At 39.5% G+C, this 15,166-nt stretch overlaps 1 protein-coding gene across 9 annotated transcripts in view; it reads left to right on the top strand.

Moving 5' to 3' along the window:
• Nucleotides 1-15,166, top strand: part of TASP1 (taspase 1) — a 126,283-nt gene that overhangs the window by 51,245 nt on the left and 59,872 nt on the right. For all 9 annotated transcript variants that reach the window (XM_061622577.1, XM_061622571.1, XM_061622575.1 and 6 more), the window contains 2 exons: nt 935-1,019; nt 4,088-4,167. In XM_061622577.1, coding sequence (XP_061478561.1) covers nt 935-1,019; nt 4,088-4,167 — 165 coding nt within the window. The remainder of the gene's footprint in view (nt 1-934; nt 1,020-4,087; nt 4,168-15,166) is intronic.

The following is a 15,166-nucleotide window of genomic DNA, read 5'->3' as shown; positions in this document are numbered from 1 at the left end:
CGCATTGATACTTCAGTTCCTGTTGCATAGATATGCTTGCACGGGGCAAAGAGCAAGCACGCCATTATCGTGCAAAATAATATTTTGACTGCTATTAGCCATTTATTGTTTTCACCCCTTCTGTGATATTATTTTGAGGTTTTTGCTTCCATCTTTCTAGACTCTGTTCTATTTTGAATTAATTTGTTATCTTCTGGGTTTTGGTTACCATACTATGGCTTATTTTTGAGATGTTAATTGCAAAGCCAAAGACTAAAATAACATAAATGTTCCCCCTGCTTGTTGGACACTGTCTCAATAAGCATGGACTGAAAAATGTGTTGCTGGGGTATAGCGCTATCTTAAGCATTCTTATGAGTTGTCTCATGAACTGATCAATAAGATTTCCCTTGTCCAGAGTCAGTACTGTTACCTTCTGTGTCACACTGATATTGTAACATATAACACTTATTTTTATGACTTTGAAAACAAACATGAATAGCTTTGTCAGGCTTTGCGATGTGCTAAATAACGTATGGCCAGGATACATTAAATCCAGCATTGTCTGTTACAGTGCAATCCTGGGAGTGGGACTTAATCTTTGTAGGACTGCAGACCTTATTTAGGAAAGGTGCATTTTTAATCTTCCTTCGCTTTGCTATTCTCCACTCTACCTTTTAATGAAGGAGCCTGCACTTTGAAAATTCACCTCATCCCTTTGAATGAGGGTATGTTTGAGCAGGAGGGAGGGAGGGAAAAGTGGCTACTTACTCTTTATTGACTTCTTAGGTATTGTATAGCAGTCCTTTAGTGGAGATATTTTACCAAAATGTTGAAACCAAAAAAATTGAAGAACTGAATACCTTGTTAAATTAACTAGTTTAAATCCAAGCTAGTCAAAACTGTCTGTAGTAGTCTGGCTGTTTGCTTAAATGACTCCCCCCCCTCTTCCTAGGAATCAAAAATCCTGTTTCTGTGGCAAATAGATTGTTGTGTGAAGGGCAGAAAGGAAAACTCTCTGCTGGCAGAATTCCACCTTGGTAATTACTTTACTCTGTTTGTTTCTCTTTTGGGGCTGTAATGCATGCAATATTTGAAAGTTATTCTTATTTAAAAGATGCTGAAGCTTTTTAGTGCACATGAGGACTGACTTTGTTGGTTGATCTTGGAACATCTTGTGTACTTACTACAGCTGTAAATACAATGGAATATTAACGATAAAAGGCAAAGATGCTGAGTTTGAACTTCTTTGTCATTGTTTATATAGATATTTACACTACTAAGCTTTTATTTCTGATGTTTGGGGTTTGAAATATTAAAAAACCCAATAAATCAGACCTCAAAGCTAAACATAGTTCATTGTTCAGAAATCTTACACTTGTGCTCTGCTTTTCCTTCCAGATTTTTAAACTTTCAGCATATGCTCTCATTTTTCTTGAGAAAAAATATTTCCAAGTTGATTTAATGTTTGTATAGAGTTGAAGATAAACTATAATTATGCCTGTTCTTTACAGTTGTAATAATTTTCAAATGTGGAAAAATAAGGACACTATATTTGCCAAATTACGTTCTGAACATCCTGTTCAAATGTATTAACTCAAAGGATATATCACATACCTACAAATATGTTCCATATTTATTATGTAAGTAAGTAGAAGACTTTAAATGGGCTGTGCTTTATCAACCTGATGGAATTCTTCACTAGTTCCAAGGCACCGTGTAGGCATAGTTTTCTTGGATTTTAAAGAAAAGTTTGGTCAAGTTCCTCACCAAATTCATTTATCTTTTATCCTGTATGATCCATTTCTTGGTAGTTCCAACTGAGGTTGCCACTTCCTCCCCTAACTACTGCCAGCAGGTTGCTTAAGAACTATGTGGCCTTGGGGGGAAGAGGCAGAACAAGAACAGAGCAACACAAAAAGAGCCGGCAGGAGCATGGGTTTAAGCAGTCAATTGGAAAATGGAAATGGACTGCCTTCAAGCGGAAGGCAGCTACTGCAAACAGAAATTTTGACCGCCTGTGTTATATGTATTCTTAGGGCTTTCATTATACCTTGGGCCTTTTAAAGTTAATAAATAAGTACTACATGGAAAAACAAAATAGAAATAAATGGACAATTGCCATTATGGACATAGACAAATTGTGCTTTAAGGATATTTTTATTTATTTATTTATTTATTGCATTTGTATACCACCCCATAGCTGAAGCTCTCTGGGCAGTTTACAACAAATATATGTGTTTGTTTCATTGTGATTTCAGTAATGAGTTCTTGCATATTCAGTAAAATCAATAAATATATATTTAAAAAAGACATATGCAGGCTGTGGTCGTGTACTTCCAAGACTGCTTTTTCACGTAGCTGCACTTAGGTTGAAAATGGAAATGGACAGCCTTCAAGTCGATCCTGACTTATGGCTACCCTATGAATAGGGTTTTCATGGTAAGCGGTATTCAGAGGGGGTTTACCATTGCCTCCCTCTGAGGCTAGTCCTCCCCAGCTGGCTAGGGCCTGCTCAGCTTGCCACAGCTGCACAAGCCAGCCCCTTCCTTGTCCATAACTGCCGGCTGGGGGGCAACTGAGCTCCTTGGGACTATGCAGTTGCCCACGGCTGCACAAGTTGCAGGGCACGCAAACCCTGAGCCATTCCCTGTGGGGGTGATCTTTAGCTGGCCCTTGACACCCAGGAGACATGAGTGGGGATTTGAACTCACAGACTCTGGACTCCCAGCCAGGCTCTCCTCCCCACTGTGCTATACCAGCTGTTGCGCACTTAGGTTAATGTGTGTGTTAAATTTATTTGTTTAAGGGTGCAATCCAACTGCTGTTTATGTTGAGCTGAGGGGAGCTAGATATGGTGGATTTCCTGGGCCGGGCTATGCCGCACAAGTCCCTCATCTTGGCTCAGCCATGGTTAAGCTAGAACCCAGCTGGCTCAGCTGGAGGTCCACTGGAGAAGCCCAGCCTTCAGGGTGGCCTGCAAAAAGGGACATTCCGAGGGCATGTTGGTGGAGAGGCGGGGGGGGGGACTTATCCAATATCCAGGACCCATTAGTCTCCTTTCTGGAGCCTTCCATCCTGGGAGCTGATATTGTTCCTCCCCTCCTAACACTTTATTCATTTATATCTCTCCTGGGACTCAAGGCAGCTTACAAAAATTAAAATAAATACAGTTAAAACATATAAGTAAAACATACAGGTTATCATTAAAATATAATTAAGCTATCTATAAAATTTAAATCATTTAAAACATAGCAATGGAAAAAACAAAAATCAGTAAAACAGCATCCTATCAAAAGCCCTTGCAGTCAGTTCCCAAAAGCCTGTCAGAACAGAAAAGTCTTCAACCGCCAAAGTGGTTCCAGAGCCTGGGGGCAGCCACCAAGAAGGTCCTCTCCCATGTTCCCAACAGATGTGCCTGTGAGGGTGGTGAGACTGGGAGGTGGGCCTTCCCCAACTATCTCAGAGTTTAGACATGTTCAACCCATTACTTAGGGCCATGTTATACCTGTTGTACAGTAGAAGGTCTCATAATAATTCTTAAGTTATTCTTTACTGTTAATCTCTAGGTTATGTCTTGGTTTAAGTATTCTAAAAAAAAAGAAAAGGCCAGAGTCTCTTAACTTGATGAAAGGTGTGGCTTACGCTATAATCCAAACCATTAGAGTAGCTTTCCTCAACCTAATGTTCTCCAGATGTTGTTGGACTACAACTCCCATCATTCCTGACCCCTGCTCATACTGGTTGGGGCTCATGTTGAAAATCAGCAACATCTGGAGGGCACCAGGCTGGGGAAGGACATATTAGAGAGTGTCCCAGTCAACTTAGAGGGGGCATAGTTCTGAGTAAACATACATGGCTTGTACTGCATATGTTTTCAAGTGTTGGCTTATTCCCTTAACCTGAACCTGTATATTACATTATGCTTGTGTAGTATTCTGACATATTGTTTTGACATGATTACAGCATTAAAATGCTAGAAACTTATATAGTTGCCACTGACTGATTACTTCTTTTCATAAAACCTTACAATTAAACTGCAGCTAACATATTTGTTCCAAATCAATGCCTTTTGTTTAAAGTCTGTCTTTGCCTTCCCTGTTGCTAGTTTTTTAGTTGGTGAAGGAGCTTTCAGATGGGCAGTGGATCATGGGATACCAGCCTGTCCTCCAGGTGTCATGGCAACAAGTAAGTAAACGGTTGCAAGGAATTATTGTTTTGAGATATGTGAGGCACAAAATCTAGAAAATATTAAAATAATAGAATTTAAGCAGTTAAGCACTTGGACACTGTTCAAATTAAAGAATCATAGCCACCCTGTTTTTGTTCCTGGATAACACTCTATGCCTAGAGCTGATATGCTGCAATTGGTTTCCAAGAAGGTTTTATGACTGGTGGTGTAGCATTTGAATAGATTCAACAGCTTCAATTTCATTCAGCTTCATTTTCAGCTAACACCTAATGGTAAAAAATAATTGATAATAGGTTTGAGCATTCACAACAAGCTTCTGCTAGTACTATTCAAGAAGCATTTGAGGATGTTAAGGAGAGGGAAGAAACATGCAAGAGTTGCAGCTTGGTACAGATACTTTGATGTGCTACAGATGTAAAAGGCCCAGTAAAATGTCTTGTAGAACAACCTTCAGCACATGTATGACACCAATGGAAATGGCGTTGGTACTTGTGTTGGGGAGGATTCAACTTGGGAAAGAAAAAGCACTAGTGGAAGGGACACCTTCAGTTGCATAAAAAGCCAACTTCGAACCATATAGGTTATGAAACCAGTATATTAAACTAGCCAGAGTTTTGTTTTTAAGTAAGAATCCCTGGTTCATATGTAATATTATTCTGAGACTATTTAATTGCAAGACTAAACTTGACAAGAGATCCTCCTGGCTATACAACAGGAGAGGAACATAGAAGCCTTACATTTAGCTTGGACTTGTTCAGGTTCATCATTGTTCAGCTGCCACACTTGGAGGAGTGGGAGGGGCTGCCCATCTGTCACTCACCTGACATCACAATGATGTCAAGTGACCCATCGTCAAAGGATTTCAACTTGGGCTGCATAGTAAGATCCTTGTGGAAAGGGGCTTGCTGTCAGTGCTGATTAACTGACTGCAAACCCCACTTTTAGCAGAGATTAGCTACATTCAAGAGTTCCCAAGTCCCACTTTCCTAGGAATGACTGGAAGTGCAATTTAAGGCTCACAGTTCCGTTGCATGTCTTTACCTGTCCCACACCCACCATCATATATGACAGGTATGGGGCAGATAGGCATGGCGTGGAAACCAGCCTTGGAGGCCAAATTAAGACTTGTGCTGGGCTTAATTTGGCCCCATGGGCTAGAGGTTCCCCATGCCCGCACTAAACCATGGCTTAGTGTACGTGCGAAACAGGCCATTGTCATGACTGTTATCCTAATGTGCTTTTGATACTGTAGTTTCTTTGTTTTGATGGTCTGCCACTCTTGCTGTTTGTGGATTTTACACATTTTTAGTAATACAGAGACTTACATTGTTTTGTTTGTTGAAAGCTGAGGATGGGGAATCTGTTGCCCTCCATATTTTACTTCCCATCATTCCTGGCCATTGGCCATATTGACTAGGTCTGATGGGAGTTGTGGTCCAGTAACATCTGCAGGGCCTCAGGATCCTCATCCCTCTTGTAAGCTGTATTGGGAGCATAAAGCTGGAAATAGTTTATAGTTAGTTTTTAAATATAAAGAGGTGGTGCATGTTTGTTTTTGAAGTCCTCATTGAGCTGGTTTGCATGTCACAGTAAGCAATAAACCATGGCTTAGCATGAATGAGGAGTGGTGTGCAAGTGTATGCTGCTCAGTCTTCCTACTTTGTTCCACACTGTCTGTAGGTAGGAGAAAGAATATACAGCTTGGCTTAGTGTTGCATGCTAACCAGCAGATGTGGTTTGTTTCCCCCCCAAATAAACCATGAGCAGAAGCCATGGTTTTATTCCGGCCTTAGCACTTGGGTTTTTTATGGGAGAAATAAGCCATAAGCACTGCTTTGCATATAACGCTAATCCAAGCTCTGTGGTTTGTTTCTCTCAACTCCAGACAGAGTGGAGCAAATTGGGATGCTAAGCCATGGTTTATTGCTTACCATGATGTCTGAACGGAGCTTTTATTTATTTATTTATTTATTTATTTATTATTTGATTTATATCCTGCCCTTCCTCCTGGCAGGAGCCCAGGGCAGCAATGGCAAAGTCTTTGACACCAAAACCTAAAATGTGTAACCCAGATGATGTGTGAGGTGGGGCAGAGTTTGTACCTGGATTTATGTGAGTTGCATTGGAAATAATTACTGTCTGCCTCCTCTGTCCCTTTTACATAAACATTGGTAGATAATTTCCTCTGTTTTTTTGTCTGCTGTAGCTGACTTCCATTTTTTAAGGCAGACTATACAGTCTGTACCTTTCGTGTATGAAACTGATTCATTTTGACAAACAAGAATTAACTGCATGCTGATTCAATATGATTCTGTCCTTGTTGAAGTAAACCATATATAGAGATATCTAAAATTTAATTCTTAGAAATAGGGTGGGAATCACATGGGTGTAATATCAGTTTCACTTTCAGATACTTAGTTTTAATTATTTTTCATCTGTCTCTCTCCTTGGTTACAGAACAATGTATAAGCTGCTGAGCTGATTGCTGTGCTAAACAAGCTTACTCTGTCTGGGATAACTTTCTAGTAATAACAATTTGTAATCTAACCTTTTGCTAATCATTTTTGACCAACCTGCTTTAGAAGGGAAACTGCAGTAGCTCGTCATCCTTGGTGTTTTTTCAGTGCACTCCATGAAATGACTGCTAGAGGGTGCTGTAATAATCCTGTTAAGTGCAGTCTCTCTCTCTTGCCCACAGAAAAACTGTTTTCTAGGACTTATAATGTGTTTAAATTTGTATGTTTTCTGACTGCAGAGATATTTTTGCGTTAATGCTGATGGTAAAATAGACATGGTGACTGCTCACAGCCTGTGAAATTGTTAGCTATCTAGTAAAGCCTATTCTGCCAAATTTCAATTTACTGCAGATAGAATGAATCTGATTAGCATTTCTAAAAATTTAGAAGTGTAATTAATTAAACTGAATACTCAATTGCCCGGGAAACATGGATAGACTTGATAGTAAATTCTTCTCAAAAGATCCACTGCTAAATTTGATAAAGGGAATGGAATAGGAATCCAGCATGTGTTTAAGCAAAAATTAGAGGTCTAAGATAAGCATTGTCCTTCAGTCCTGCTTTCTGAACTGTCTCTCCAAAATACCATAGATAAAAGACATATAATCTTTACCTACCCCTCCTCATTACATATTTTAAATATATCTATATTGATAGCAACATTAACTTACAGGGTTGTATCTAACAATGTCCGTGCACAACACAGACTGCTGTGGAGCAGATTTTGGGAGCATGTAGGGAGCACCAGGGGAGAGGAGAAGAAGAATGTTGGGGTTGCAAAAAAGTTTTTTAAAAAGTTAAAATATGAAAGTTAAATTGTAATCATCAGTTGCAGGATCACATTTCCAACAGCTAGCCAAAACTAATTCTTTTATTTTTAAAAAAAGTATGGATTAGATACCATTTATACATTAGTTGAAGATCTCTTTAAAAAAAAAGTTTCACGCAAACTGAAGTAGTGAGATTTTTTTATTCTTGTTTTTGCATAAAATAAGTCATTGGGAAGAATATACCAGAGGCCAACCTCATGGATCAAGAAAGTTTGCTACTCTACACTAATAATAATACTATTGCTGTCTTCTCATTAGCCAAATATAAATGTTTCAAAGGTGAAAGACTTCAAAGGATGCAAAGGATAATCTCTTTGTGAGCGATGTGATGTCACTCCATCTTCAAGGGAATGCTTCTCCTGATAAGAGACCTGTTCTGTTCAAAGTTTGGTGTTGACTGACTACTTTGTGGATGTTCTGTGTGACTCCCTGAGATTTAATTTTTCAGATCACTCATGGAAAGATTGTATAATACCTGTGACGTAGACCAGCCAGTTTTCACTTAAGGACCTACTGTTTATAATTGCCATTCTCCCCTCACAAGTATCCAGAAATATAGGTGGTTCCTGCTTATCCACAACAGTCAGATTCAGCTGATGTGTGTGTGCACACTTCTTTGCTGCATACAGGTAGCTTTTGCACCTTCTACGTCTCTGTCCAATGTTATGTCAACTGCAGCAGATGCCAGCTATTAAGCAAGGAGTTTGACAGTTCTGAAGTATTTAGGGGCAAAGAGATTTATTTAGGGACTTTCTTGTTTCAAGCTTTATCAAAGGAAACATAAAAAGAGCATTCACCCTTTTACTTTGTCTTTTGCATAAACAATATGTGCAATAGATTAAGGTGACATACTAATAGAGAATCGATAGGCACCTTGTCCATTGTGGAGAGCAAAAAGATTGCCCTCCTGATCTTGGCCAATGTTTTCAGAAGAAGTATGCATCCACAAAGTAGTCAGTCAACACCAAACTTTGAACAGAACAGGTCTCTTATCAGGAGAAGCATTCCCTTGAAGATGGAGTGACATCACATCGCTCACAAAGAGATTATCCTTTGCATCCTTTGAAGTCTTCACTGTTTTATGGATGTTACAGTTTTATGAATGCTGCTACAAATGTTGTTAGGTTATAAGTTGCTTTGAGTATTTATTAAAGACAGTAAATGTTAAATGTACTGCCTTCAAGTCGATTCTGACTTATGGCAACCCTATGAATAGGGTTTTCATGGTAAGCGGTATTCAGATGGGGTTTACCATTGCCTTCCTTTGAGGCTGAGAGGCAGTGACTGGCCCAGGCTCACTCAGTGAGCTTCTTGGCTGTGTGGGGTAATATATTTAAAAACAAGCAATTATGCATTCATTTACGTAATATTTAAATACCATGCGAAGGGAATTGCATCTTAAGAATCTTGTTAACATCGCTAGACAGTGTGGCCATGATTGCTGATCCAGACTTTTGTGAGAAGAAAGCCGAGATTGTGTTGAGATACAAGGTCGAAACATCAGGGCTAGCCAGTGTAATACCCTCCACCTGTTGGCTAACTCTCGTCAGCCTCAGCCAGCATAGCCAATGGTCAGGAATAATGGGAGTTGTAATCCAACAAAATCTGGAAGGCACCAGTTTCACTACCCTATAGTCAGCCACAAAGCTTGGAGTTTGGTAGATAGCAGCCTTTTCCTTTATGCATTGGCTGTGCTGGCTGGGGCATGATCCCAGTGCATGTTCTGGAGGCACATGATGAAGCTGACCAGGCTGGGGTCTGGTTAGTACCTTGATAGGAGATTGTTGCAGAGTCCTATATATGCTTCTTTGAGTTCCATTATGGAAACCTTTTAAATAGAGACCTTATCCCAGTCTGTGTCTGTGTTGGAATTGCTTTTTAATACTTTTTAAAGCTTTTTTAAAAAAATGTTTTTAAAACTTTTATTAAAAAAGAAGTTTTTAAACATGTTTGGTTTAATATGTTTTTCAGGATGTTTTAATATATTATAAAGTCTGTTTTTATTAGGTTTTAGAGTGTATTTAGTGCCTTTGTTTGCCACCTTGGGCTCCTACTGGAAGGAAGTGTGGGATATAAATCTAATAAATAAGAAAGGTGGGGTATAGAAATGATACATGGATATAGATGTGGCAGCTTGAATCTTGAGAGGGATTCCTATAAGTGAATCCTATGCAAAGCACAGCATTTTTGCAGATTCTTGATTGTATATTGGCTGGCATTATTCTCATACTGCATTGTGATTTATGAAATAGAGAAATTGAGAACAATTAGGTTTAGGACAGGTCACATTTTAGAGTTGATTAAAATGCAGGAAAGGTCCAGGATCAGAACTGGGTGGAATGCCACAAGTCATCTAGCACAACATATTATACCTAGAACATTTTGAGAAGTTATTATCTTTGTGGTCCCTTTTCCTCTGGTTTTCAGTCTCACTAGCCAGCTTATTAAATTTCTGGACACTTGCATCCTAGCTTGCCTCTCTTTATTACCTCTCTCCTGTAAACGGTTAAGGAGGACAGAACAAAGTACAGGCCGTTTTAATACAAGTGGGAAGATAGAAACGGAAGGTAATAGTGACTTGGGACGGAAAGGACATTCAAGTGATGGTAATCTGCAAGGTTTGTTTTCTTTCCTGAGAATAACAGGGCATACATGTGCAACAAGTGCAAGCTGTTGCGCTGTTGGAAGAAAAAGTGAGAGGCCTGGAGTGGCAAGTGGCCACACTCAAGGATATAAGAAAAGATGAAGAGTTCTTAGACGAGAGTTCTTAGACAGAATGCTAGAACAACAGCAAAGAGAAGTAAAGGCTCCTTCTGGGAGGAAAGGTGGGATATAAATTTAAGAAAGAATGAACAAGTTGAAGCAGAAGATGTGAGTGTTGTGGAGAGGAACAATGAAAAGGAGAAAACTCTGTGGTAAAGAGTGGCAGAAGCAGAAGAGCTAGAAGATACTCTGCACCAATGCAACTATGGAACCACTTTCAAGTACTTGAGGATGAGACTGATGGACAGCCTGCAGGACAACAAGTGAGAGGCTGAGGCTCAGTCAAGCAGAGGCAATGAAACCACAACTTACAAAAACAAGAAGAGAAGAGTAGCAGTAGTGGGAGACTCCCTACTGCGTGGGATTGAAACCCAAGTATGCCGGGAGGACCCATGGACTTGCCAGGTAATGCTGTCTCCCTGGAGCATGGATTAGATATGTGACTAAAGCATTGCCTACACCTATTAAGCTCACTGACATGTATTGCTTTCTTCTCATCCATGTTGGGGACAAATGATACTGCCAAGTGGAGCTACAAGGAAATCATGTCAAACTTTGAAGCTGTGAGAAGAAAATGCAAGGACTTGTAGACCCAGATAGTTTTCTCATCCATCCTTCCAGTACTTAGAAGAGGAGTAGAAAGGGAAAGAAAAGTTCTCTAGGTGAATGACTGGCTACGAAAGTGGTGCAGCCAGAGATTTGGATTCTGGGGCCACGGGCTACTCTTCCTGAAAGATGGACTGTTGCCAAGTGATAGGTTGCACCTCACAATGACTAGGAAGAATGTGTTTGGCTGCAGCATGGAGAACTTCATCAGGAGGACTTTAAACTGAATCCTAAGGGGGAGGGAGACGTAAACTTGGATGTAACCATTGATGAAGGCTAATGCATGGTTACAGGAACTGAGAGAACAGCTGTAATGGGGCCCAATAATAGTCTTAATAAAAATGTAGGAAGGAAGCCAGACCATAAATCACATAGTCTTCATTGTTGGTATACTAATGCCCAGAGTGTGGGAAACAGGATGAACTTAAACTCTTAGTACAGAAAGGTAAACAGGAATTGATAACTGAAACTTGGTGGGATGATTCCTCTGACTGAACTACAGCAACTGAAGGATATAACTTGTTCAAAATGAACAGAAGGAATAGAAAGGGAGGCAAGTTGCACTGCATGTTAAAAATATATGTCCTTGCACAGAAATACAGGAGGATGAGGTTAGTAACTCAGTTGACAGCATCTGGATTAGAATAAATGGGGCACAAACTAAAAGGAACATGGTGGTTGGAGTCTACCACCAGCCACCCGATCAAGGAGAAGACAAGGATGAAACTTTTGAAAAGCAAATTGCCAAAGTTACAAGGAGGCATGATGTAGTAGTAAGGGGGGGACTTCAGTTATCCCCATATCTGTTGGGAGACAAATTCTGCCCAACATGGCCCCTCTAAAGTAATTCCTGAGTTGTGTTCCTCTTACAGAAAGTGGAGGAAGGAACTAGAGGATCATCCATCCTTGACTTCATTCCAACCAATAGAGATGACTTAGTGGATGAAATGGCAGTTACAGGAACTCTGGAGAAAAGCCACCATGTTATACTTAAGTTCTTGATTTTGAAGGAAGCAAAAGCTGAGTATAGCCATACGCATACCCTAGACTTCAGGAAAGCCAACTTTAATAAACTCAAAACAATGATAATTAAGGTCTGATGGCAAGCAACCCTAATGAGAAAAGGAGTCCAAAATGGGTGGGAGTTTTTAAAAAAGGCAATTCTAAAGGCATAATTGCAAACAGTTCCAACAAGGAAGATAGCAGAAGAAGCCAATGTGGCTTCACAAAGAGATGGCCTGAAAACAAAAAAGGAAGTGGAAGGAAGGCCAGGCCACAAAGAGTCCAGATGGGTAGCACAGAATTAGAGGGATGGTGTCAGGAATGCCAAAGCTGAGAATGAGATGAGGTTAGCAAGGAATGCTAAAAGCAACAAAAAAGCTTTCTTCAGGTACATGCATAGCAAAAGACAGAAAAAAGAAACTGGTTACCTACTCAATGAGGATGGCAAAATGAGAATGGATGAGAAAGAAAAGGCAGAAGTGCTCAATTCCTACTTTGGCTCAGTCTTCTCCCAAAAGAGGGATTGTGACCCTCCTGGCAAATGTGAAGTACAAGTTGAAAGGACAGGCTTGCAGTTTGAGATTTATAGACATATGGTTAAGGAATACCTAATTACTTTGAACGAGTTCAGATCTCCAGGGCCTGATGAACTGCATCCTAGAACAACGAAGGAATTTTTCTGAAGAACTCTCAGAACCTCTGTCTATTGTATTTGTGAAATCATGGAATATGGGTGAAGTGCTGGATAACTGGAGGAGGGCTAATGTCACTATCGTCAAAAGGAGGAACCTGGGAGCTACGGACCAGTCAGTCTGACATCAATCCCCGGGAAAATTCCAGAGCAGATTATAAAGTGGTCATTCTATAAGCACCTTGAAAACAATTCAGTGATTACTAGAAGCCAACATGGATTTATCAAGAACAAATCCTGCCAGACTAATCTTATTTTTTGATCAGGTAACCTGACTGGTAGACCGTGGGAATGCTGTGGACATAATATATCTTGACTTCAGCAAAGCTTTTGACAAAGTACCCCATGATGTGCTGATTAGCAAGCTAGCTATATGTGGGCTGGACGGAACAACTGTCAGGTGGATCCACAGTTGGCTACGGAATCGTATTCTAGAGTACTTCTCAAAATGGAGGGGTAACAAGTAGGGTACCGCAGTGCTAAATCCTGGGCCCAGCGCTTTTCAACATTTTTATTAATGACTTAGATGAGGAGGTGAATGGAATGCTTATCCGATTTGAAGGTGATACAAAATTGGGAAGGATAGCTAATACTCTGGAGGGCAGAAACAAAATTCAAAGTGATCTTAATAGGCTGGAGCATTGGGCTGAAAACAACAGAATGAAATTTAACAGGGATAAGTGCAAATTTCTACACCTAGGAAAAAGAAACCAAATGAACAGGTATAAGATGGGGGATACTTGGCTCAGCAATATTACATACAATATTACAGGATCTTGGAGTTGTTCTTGATCACAAGCTGAATATAAGCCGCCAGTGCAATGTGGCTTCAAAAAAGGCAAATGGTATTTTAGGCTTCATTAACAGAAATATAGTTTCTAAGTCATGTGAAATACTAGTTCCCATCTATTTGGCAGTGCCTAGGCCTCACTTTGAGTACTGTGTCCAATTCTAGACACCACACTTTCAGAAGGATGCAGACACACTGGTACAGGTTCAGAGGAGGGCAACAAGGATGATCAAGGGACTGGAAATAAAGCCCTATGCGGAGAGATTGAAAGGACTTGGCATGTTTAGCCTTGAAAAGAGAAGATTGAGGGGTTGTCACACAGAGGAGGGCCAGGATCTCTTCTCGATCATCCCAGAGTGCAGGACACAGAATAATAGGCTCAAGTTACAGGAAGCCAGATTTTGAATGAACATCAGGAAAACCTAACTTCCGGGAGGAAGGGTAGGATATAAATTTAATAAATAAATAGTAAAATAAATAATAGACCAGTATGACAATGGAACCAATTACCTAGGGAGGTGGTGAGCTCTCCAACACTGGAGGCATTCAAGAGGCAGCTGGACAGCCATCTGTCGGGTATGGTTTAACTTGGATTCCTGCATTGAGCAGGCGATTGGACTTGATTGCCTTATAGGCCCCTTCCAACTCTACCATTCTATGATTCTATGATACCTGGTGGTTTTTATTTCCATTTTACTAAATGCATCAGCCTATGGTTTGGTTACATGAGAGTGTCAAGTTCATAGGCTCCCTCTTTCTACTACATTTTCTCTCTATGCCTACTGAGCACAAACCATAGTTTGCTATAATCCTGATATGCCCATTCAGATGTATGCACTTTCCCTTCAAACCAGAATTGGATACCATGGGTTTGACATGTAAATCAAACCTGTGTTGCCTTATTGTTACTTTGCTTTCATCTTGTGGCTTTGAGTTACTTTTTTTTTTTCCTCATTAATTTTTTATTCAAAGTTTCAAAAAACAAAACAAAACAAAAACAAATTAATAACTAATACAATAAAATAAAATGTTGACTTCCGATTTGTCGCAGATCAGTTATAGGTCTATAATATATAACAAACCTGTCTCTTAATATATTACAAAATCACTTTCCTCCAGTAGTTATCTTAATTAATCATCAAATCTCATTAACATCACTTTATTCTTTCCGCAAAAAGTCAAAGAGAGGTTTCCAGTCCTTGAGAAATATATCCATCGATTTTTGGCTGTCCAGTTAATTATTTGTCTGCCTGTTATAGCAATTGTAATGTGCTGTGCTAGATGGTATCCAATTTTTAATTGCATTTCTTTTTTGTTTTTGTAATTTGTATTTTGTAATTGTATTTCTTTTTCTGCTTCTTTTATTATATTGTATCTTACTGTTTACAGGTTGCATTCCATAGAATTCAAATTATAATACAAAGAAATACAATATGAGAAATAAAAGAAGTAATAAAAATGCAATTAAAATCAATATATCTAATGCAGACATACTGTGGACCACCTGAATGAAGCTCATGATTACTGGTGGTCCATGGACCACAGTTTGGGAACCCCTGCCCTAATATAATACAGTTTGTATGTTTTCACTGACATATACTTTCTTTATATACACTTTTCCTTAATATAATGCATTTTTGTGTACATTGTTTGGTTGAGGAAGTGCAACATATGATTCTGAGATGTGCAAATATTTCAGGATAGCTGCACTTTGTTTCACATATTGTTTTGGGATGTGTGTATTTGGAAGCCTTCCATTAACCAACCCAAACTAAGTATCTCCCTCATCCCTAGTAG

Source organism: Rhineura floridana, chromosome 4 (assembly GCF_030035675.1).
Source record: "Rhineura floridana isolate rRhiFlo1 chromosome 4, rRhiFlo1.hap2, whole genome shotgun sequence".
Classification (NCBI taxonomy): Eukaryota; Metazoa; Chordata; class Lepidosauria; order Squamata; family Rhineuridae; genus Rhineura; species Rhineura floridana.
This window is presented reverse-complemented; position numbering and strand designations above follow the sequence as displayed.